The sequence below is a fragment of the Elephantulus edwardii genome, unplaced genomic scaffold, assembly GCF_000299155.1.
Source record: "Elephantulus edwardii isolate Elephantulus edwardi_28Jun2011 unplaced genomic scaffold, EleEdw1.0 scaffold00027, whole genome shotgun sequence".
NCBI lineage: Eukaryota > Metazoa > Chordata > Mammalia > Macroscelidea > Macroscelididae > Elephantulus > Elephantulus edwardii.
In genome coordinates this window covers 19302540-19311242 of record NW_006399777.1, presented here as the reverse complement: position 1 = coordinate 19311242, position 8703 = coordinate 19302540, and the positions used below count along the sequence as shown (strand labels likewise).

General features: G+C 34.7%; 1 protein-coding gene across 1 annotated transcript in view; it reads right to left on the bottom strand.

Annotated features, from left to right (window-relative positions):
• Positions 1-6572: 6572 nt before the first annotated feature.
• The window catches only part of SLC4A7 (solute carrier family 4, sodium bicarbonate cotransporter, member 7), an 86948-nt gene continuing 84817 nt past the window's right edge, over positions 6573-8703 (bottom strand). Inside the window, 1 exon segment of the mRNA XM_006903795.1 lies at positions 6573-6654. Coding sequence (XP_006903857.1) covers positions 6573-6654 — 82 coding nt within the window.

The following is an 8703-nucleotide window of genomic DNA, read 5'->3' as shown; positions in this document are numbered from 1 at the left end:
CAATTCAAAACCATATTTAAGAACAAAATAACAGCAATTTAAATATGAATAGAAATATGCAGGATCAATGAAACTGAAAGAAACCATCCAATCCAACCTATTATTTGAATGCTGTGACTACTATACAAAATAATCTCATCTTCTGATCTCTCAAGATAGAATTAAAAAACAAAACAACTCTCATAATAAAGCAACAAGTCACAACAAAAAAATCAAATCTCTGTAAATTTTCTTTTTTAAAAAAATGCATTGGAGTTTAAACCATTTTCTGATGGGCAAGAAAATAAATCTTTTTCCTTCTGTCACCTTTCTATTGAAAAAAGTCATCTCATCCGAGTCCAGCAAACTGACAAATGCCATACTCCTAAGAGCCATCAATAAGCAAGCAAGCATATGTGCAAGTTATAAAATAAGCAGCAACTTGAAACATCACTCCCACCAAATGACAAACTGACTGGTAAGTGATGCACCTCTAAAGATCAAACCATAAAAATAGGCAAGCATACATGTATCATGGGATGGGGCCAATCACCACTAGGCCTATGGGCAACATCATGACAGATGCAGAAGACTGAAGTTACCAATGAGTTCACCTTGCTTGGATCCACAATCAACACTCTTGGGAGTAGCAGTTAAGAAATCAAGAAACTTATTACATTGCGTAAATCTCCTGCCAAGGATCTAAGGTGTTAAAAAGCAATGATGTAGGGGAGTTCTGGTGGCCTAGTGGCAAGAAGCTGCACTGCAATCCCAGAGGTATGCGGTTTGAATCCACCAGATGCTCTGCTGAAGGAGGGGCGATCTCCTCCTGTACCAGTCAGATCCAATTTGACGGTACACCAACACACACATGAAAAGAAAATAAAAGCAGATGTCAGTTTAAAGAATAAGGAGTGTTTGATTCAAATCATGGCCTTTTTAATTAATTACTATGCATCTAAAAGTTGGACAATGGCTGAGGTAGGCAGAAGAATCATTGATGCTTTTGAGTTGTGGTATTTGAGAGTACTAAATACCCCATGGACTTCCAAAAGAACCAACAGCTATGTCATGAAGAAAGTGTAATCATGCTGTTCCTTGGAGTCAAGGATGGTAAAGGTTCGTCTCACGTATTATGTGGTCAGCAGGGACCAGTCCTTGGAAAAGTGTAGGGCCTGCAAAGTAAAGGAGGACCTTTGCAGAAATGGATCAACGCAGTGATTGTAGCAACAGACTCAAAGATTATCAGAAATGATGAGGATAGCACAGGAGAGGGCAGGGAGCAGACGTTTTTCATAGGCTTGCTATGAATTATACTTGACGGCACCTAACAACATAATTTTTTTTAAAAAGTGCTTCTGGGGGAGGAGGTGGGTAGGGAGAAAAGTGCAACAATGAATGACTGATCACCCTAAAGTTTCTGTAATCGTTCATTAAAATTAATTTAAAAAACTAAAAAAAAAAAAAAATTAAAAAGCGCGTCTAAGTTCTGTAGATGGAACTTTATTAGTGTGTGCCCATGCACGCACACATATACAACTTTCTCATGCAAATTCCAAAATCCCAAGATCCCTTTGTTATCCCACTCCCAAAGGTTAGTAAATTCATGATGGGAAACCAGAAATCTTCTAGTGCAGAAAATGCAGGTGGAAGGTCTTAGACATGCCGAACAGAAAATAAAGAACATCTGCTACTCAATAAAGCTCATAATAGAGTGTTTTAAAAAACTACATTAGGATGTGAGTTTGTAAGAGTTAAATATCAGGGGGAAAAAAGAGTTAAATATCAGCACACAATTTAATAAGTAAGATATAACAAAATTTCTATACAGATGCATCTTAAAACAGGAGAAATAAGGGAGCTCTGGTGGCTTAGTGGCAAGAAGCTGTACTGCAATCCCAGAGGTGTGCCGTTTGCAGTTTGAATCCACCATATTACTGTGCTAGAGGAGGGGCAATCTCCTCCTGTACCTGTCAGATCTGATTTGATGGTATATACAAAAAAAAAAAAAGGAGAAATAACAAATAAAGACTTTTAAAAATTTTTTACGATAGCTTTAATTCCAGTATTAACGACCAAAAAGTCATCATGAAACAGGCACTGTATTATTTTCTTTGTTTAGCATTTCCTCTTATGTGTTTTCCTTCAACCAGCTGCATAGGAATAGTGGTAGTGGTGGGTCCTCTCCAGTCACCCCTGATACATTCTACTCATGTTCTACAAGGGAACACAACTGCCTGATCCTGGATTATCTTCCCAACCTCTGCTGTGTTCAGGACGTTGTAACCACTGCCAATTCATCTTGCTGAGTGTCTAGGAGGCAGGAAAACAAGAAGTGCCCATTTCCCTCCACAACTCCTCCAACCATCCCGACACAGGAAATGCAATGACCACAACTAATTCAGTAGACTTTTATTGCTTGTTCAACTTCAATAACATTTCAAAAAAATAGTTTTCTTCTAACAATTATGAAATAAATTTGAAAGGCGGGATCATTCACATTACAGACTTGTTAAGAGATTGTTCTTTATATAAATGAAAAATATCAGTTCTCCATTTAAAAGGTTTCATTTCCTTTGGACTGTATTACAAAAAATATTACCACTGTAATTATAAAAGTCATAAAAATTAGAACTGTTCTGTGAAATTACACTTCAAGTTATCAAATATTATATAAAGGAACGATAAAATTCAAATCTGTTTATTTAAACACAGTAAACATTGGAAACAAATCACATCTCCCCACGCCCGCCAAAACAACAATCTTGAATAAGAACGAAGCCATAAGAGAAAAGTCACAACACAAAATCAAATCTCAATAAATCAGATTGTAAAAACAACAAACAAACTAGGGCTTAAGCAATCACCGTAAGCCAGCTGTGGAAGTTGATACATACAAATTTAATTTAAAAATCATCTTCAGGCTATTTCATTTCCAACTGTATGCTTTCCAAGAGTGGACATTTACTATACTTCCTGGAAGATTAGAAAAGACTAATTTCCATGAAAATCAGTTTTGCATTTGGAATACTATTCGAATTTGAATGTCCTGTAAAAGTCTTTACATTTCACTTTCTACGAAATAAATAATTGCTGGAGTAGATGGAGGGGAGGGGAAGACATTTCACATATTGGAACTGCACAAGAGAACAAATGATAAGATCTACATAAATAAATTTAAAACATTGCTATTTAATATAAACATCTGTGAATGACAATGCTATTATCAATGGCTTACACATCCAAGACCCATGCACTTTCTGCAGGACTGACCTGTTAAACTACAGAGCATTTTACAGCACGGGCGTACAGAAAAATCCTTTAAAACGCAAATTATGGCATGATATCTCAGTTTCAGAAACCATTTGTTGTTACAGAGTTTTGAACCTGCCTTGTGAGGAGAAAAATGAAAAACTATTATCTATACACACAGATTTTGGATATATGGAAGAAAAAGAATTTGTGTGTGTGTGTGTATCTGTGTGTGTGTGTGTGTGTGTTGGAGGAAAATAAAAACAAACCAACACGGTCCCTTTGAATGGTAAAGGAACCTGCTTCAGAACAAAATGCATGCATTAGCACATACGAAATTCTGTCCTACAGAGAAGTTGGCAAATAGGAACATTGGTATGCTACAACTTTTCAACAACTGTTTATCGCTCAGGCAGACACACACACACAGGCACACACACTCATTACAAAGACTATGTGCTTCACTTCTGTGTCTCTCATTATTAAAGACTAAACAGAATTGTCCTTTTCTAAGAAAAGTTTTGTGTTTTTTTTTTCTTTCAAAACCTGCTATTTTAGAGTAAAATAGCACTCAAAAGAAAGGAAAACTTCAGAGGGTCAACGTCAGAATTCATTCTAGTCTCTGTAAACAGACGTCTATAAATAAATAAAATAGGGTGGACAGCAGACTATCCTGAGGGCAGCTCTAGGGCCAGGGCTTTCAGTAGCACTAAGCTCTATCCCTGGAAACGAAGGGAACTAACAAAGTGCAGGGCTGTTTGATTTTATTTTGAAAATGGAGTATGTACAGGTTTAATTATTTTGCATCTTGAGGTAAATCTGTCCACAGCAATTACTACTGCACAAGTACACCTGTTTAAGGCAATATCTGGAAACAGACGTAGCAAATTCTAAATCCTTCACTGTCTTGCAATGAATGCTATCCATGATGTTATTTTTCAAAATCAGTGGAACATCACCACCACATTAAAACAAGCAGTTAATTAGTTCAGACATGAGTTACCTTTGCTCATCAATGAAGTAGTCATTCTCAGATCATCTCGTACGTCAAGTAGTCAAAGGAAAAGGAGAAGTCATTGACAGTTAAGAAACCTAGTAAGAACATTTGAGTGCAAAGTATTCTGCAAGTCATGGTTTCTCTGGCACTGATAATTACTATACATAAGAAAATAAAATCACAGAAAACACTATGATCCCAGGTAGTTTGCAGTTTAAATGTTAAAAATCACTGCTTGTAAAAGAAGTATAATTCTTAACCCTTTGATATCCAGACACAAGCAAAGGACGTAAGGAAGTTTCTCGCTCGGGTCCATGAGGCGAGGTTTAAAAATAGCAGCAGATATTGGGGAGGGTGGAAATGATCATACTGCTGTGAATAAGAAGGAATCACTTCAGGAGAAGTACAAGCATCGTGAGTGACACTCTCTATCAACTGCCAACTGAGTCTCCTTTTCAGAAAGTACCAAATGATGCCAGCTAGGTTTCAGACTGAAAAAGCAGCTCTACTTTCAACCTCTTTTCTGAGGCTGATGCTGAATCCATCATTTTCACTAGACTCTGATAGGAAGGTCTCAAATAGGGAAGAATAGCTTAGCATGAATTATAAACACTTCAGACTTGGGGGGAAAAATCAACTCTTTTGGCATTTCTCATGATCCTCTATGAGATCAACTTGTCATACTTTTGTATTGTAATTACAAATGTTACAGGAAGTACTGGAATTTCACTAAAATTTTCAGCCCCATATTCCCGTCACCATTTTTTTAGGCTTCATAATACTTATTTGGTTTTGATTTAGTTATTCTCTTGCCAAATCAGTTTCACAACAACTCCATCCATCCAGTCCTCCAGGCTTGACAAGAGCAGTCTTTCTTTACCTTATGTGGAGCTAAAAGTATAGAAAAGATGACTAAAAAGATTAGCTGGGAGTTAAAAACAAGAGCTCGGAAAAACTTTTTAAGAAACTTAAGGAAGAAAAATCAAATACTGAAATAAATGAAGAATGCCATCAATCTGAGCTATACATTACATGTAAAATTTCCTTTGAAAATACAAATATGGCCGGACTTTTTATCAAAGGTGTAAAACTGACCAACTTTCTTTTAGGTAATGTGTCATAAATGCAGTGAGCACCAAATATTTACATTAACAATTTACTCAAATTTGCTCTGTTATCAAATGTTTTATAGTATTTAAATGTCACATCAATTAAAATAAATAAAAACATTTTAAAGTGAAATAATGAGTAGGTAACTATTAAATATCCTCTATACAATAGAAAGAATAAGATAAACATAAAACAAAGAGTAATTCTTAGTAATACAAAGTAATACTGATCACAAACCCATTTGAGAGAATCTCACTTCTGATCATATTAATCAGATTACTACTACTTATTATAGAAAAATAATCGAGAACTTGAACTTGATACAAATGAAGCAATTTTAAGTAAAAGACTGAAAAGGCTGAGAAGCACATAGGCATTCTAGGATCCCATATTTCACAACGAATTCCGGAAAAGGTCTAAAAAGACAATGAAAATGAACAAAACTGGCATTTTACAGCTTCAAAAATTCATTAGTAGTTATAACTAGGATGGAGGTCAAGTTAAAAACATCAGTTGCCATTTTACTTATCTCTTAGAATGGAAACCTAGATGAGGCGGTTTTTTTAAAAAAAGTCTTTAAAATATAAAGGTTAAATCTATAGTTCTTATCTAGAAAGTTCCTATTATTCTATACATTCACTCCTATGGCCAAAAATAAAGAACTCCCACTGCTTGTGAAACATGATGGACATCTAGATGAATGAAACACACACATCCATGTGCACACACACACACACACACATACACACACACACGCCACAGCACATTATCACCTGTCCCACAGCAATGGTATGAAGACTCCCTGTTATTCCCATAAAGCATTACATGAAATGATATAATACACGAAAGTTTTCAGAAACACGTTCAAAACTCAAGTAAAAAAAATTATAAATATACGAATAAAGTACATTATCACTGAAGACTGACATGAAGTGCCACCAGTGAATAGATATATCTGAAGAAAAGGAATTTAAACATATTTCCCAATATCTTTCTACTGCAGAACAGGAAAATAAAATCTATCAGAATAAATATCTCAACAGTAAGAATCATGTACCTCATTCTGAAGATCATCTCATTATATATAATCTCCATGGTGCTCACAAACTTCAGATCCTACTTCAAAATACCCACTGGTCATGCGTAAACAGCATGACGACAATATTGCTATATACAAGAACATATCACACACACAGAGCACACATATACATATATAACGCCTCTGGGTTCAATTCTATAATGAAGTTTCAGCATCCATGTATCTCTTCACTGGTTCATCTTCAAAATTTATTTTCACACTCACAGGTTTTTCAGGGCTATTTAAAACAACAAAAAAATGAGATGACTCAACAATATAAACTGATGACCTGTTATTACAGTATGCTATTTTGCTATCTTCATTTAATAAAACTAAACAGAATTAGCAAAGAAAAATATTCTTAAGTTTTTCTGAATGGGTATGTTTATCACTAGAATTCCTTTTTTTTCCCCTTAAAACAAAAGAGCTGCTCTTTATACAACTATTGCTTATTAACCTTATTGAATATATGGATAATTATAGCATGACTTTTATTTCACTAACAATTAACAAAAGTTGATGCTAATCATAGCTTAAGTTTAAAGTGAATAAAATAAAACAAATTTCTACAACTCTTCACCTGAAACTTGGAATACAAATATATATGATCAACACACATACTACGTCTTTTCAAGTTAGTAACAAGTGCAAATTGATGTTATGCTGTTTGGTTTAACGTCACACCAGAACATCTAGATTTTGAGGGAAACGTTTCAAGTATAAATCCATAGCTAGCTGCCTTCTTCTCAAGGCAAAACTAAATGAAAGGCTTCATAATTTTTAACATTTTTGTCTTAAATTGTATAGCCAAGACACTCTTTCAACTTCTGCCCGATTGTTTATTATTGTAAGGGCCTTTATTTTTTTTAATCATAATTATACTAACTTAGGCAATAGACATGGAAAAGATGTAGAAAAATGATGACTAACAAAATTCAAGCAATACGGAGTAAAGTAAAATTGTCATTACAATGCTAAAAGAAAACAAAAAACACTGATGATCAAAAAAATGATTAAAAAAAATAGACCATCTTAGACAATAATAATACATGTTGATGCAAAGTAAAAGATCAGAAGAAGGGTTCGAAAAGTGGGTAGGGAAAGGAGGAGAAATATCTAATCAGTGATTGATTATCAAGAAGTCCTGCTCACTGTTCATCCACTAATGGGTGGGGGAGGGGAGAAGGAACAGGAGATTTGATTTGATGAGACAGGAAGATAAAATGTATTGATCAACAGTAATTAATTATCTGAAGCACAATATACATGAATTATTGTACAAAACACAACCTACATTAATGAAACACAATGTATATGAAAGACTGGTTGCAAAACCAATTTAAACACAAAAGGAAAAAATATATTATCCACCAAAAAACTTTTTTTTCTTTGCTCATTAAGACAGCAACCAGTCATCAACAGCTACCTAATCGCCTGCATGGAAAAACAGATTTGATCTGATACCCAGCACTCAGCACATAAAATGTACACAAGAACATTTGTTTAACATGAATTTCTGAACACCCTGCATGACAGGACCTCAAGGGTGTCTAAGGGATTAAAGTTCTGGTGGGTATAAAAGTAGAAAGACTGGAGGGCTAAGACCTCAAAGTAAAGGTGAAAGAAAGAAAAAGAAAAGGAGAGGAGATTATATAACAAGACATAAAAGAAAATGGTTATATAACAGTTTCAAAACATGGTCCATTATAAAACTGAATAGCCTTCTTAAATCCATGAAAATTCATATCTTCTAGAAATATCTTCAAGAAAATACTGTATTGCATTCTTTTAAATATCTGAAGAAGAAATGGTATGCTAAAGAAGCAAGCAGATATTTGAGAAGGAATATAATCACGCTGCTCTTTTTTTCTTGGACTATCCAAAGAATGGTTGAGGCTCAGTGTTCAACAAAACTAGTTATTTAATCCCTAGTGACTACTTTTAAAAACACAATTTAGAATGTTTTCCATATATTATGTGTGTTCAATTTTTTTTTAGAAAGTATTTCAAATTCCTTATTTGAAATGTTGTTGTTACTGACTGCCTTTGAGTCAAGAACGACTCACAGCGACCCTGTAGCCCCTCTACAACTACTGACATTTATCAAAGTTCATAGAGTTTCTGGAGGCAAGTTGTTTAAGAAGAGTATAACACAAAGCCTGATCAGTACCTGTATTTGATTCCAACACACAGAAATACGGTAGGTAAGTAGACAGACAGACAGACAGATGGAAGGAGAGGAAGGCTGACTTGTGTTAAGGACAGACATACTTTTCCATAATTTTTG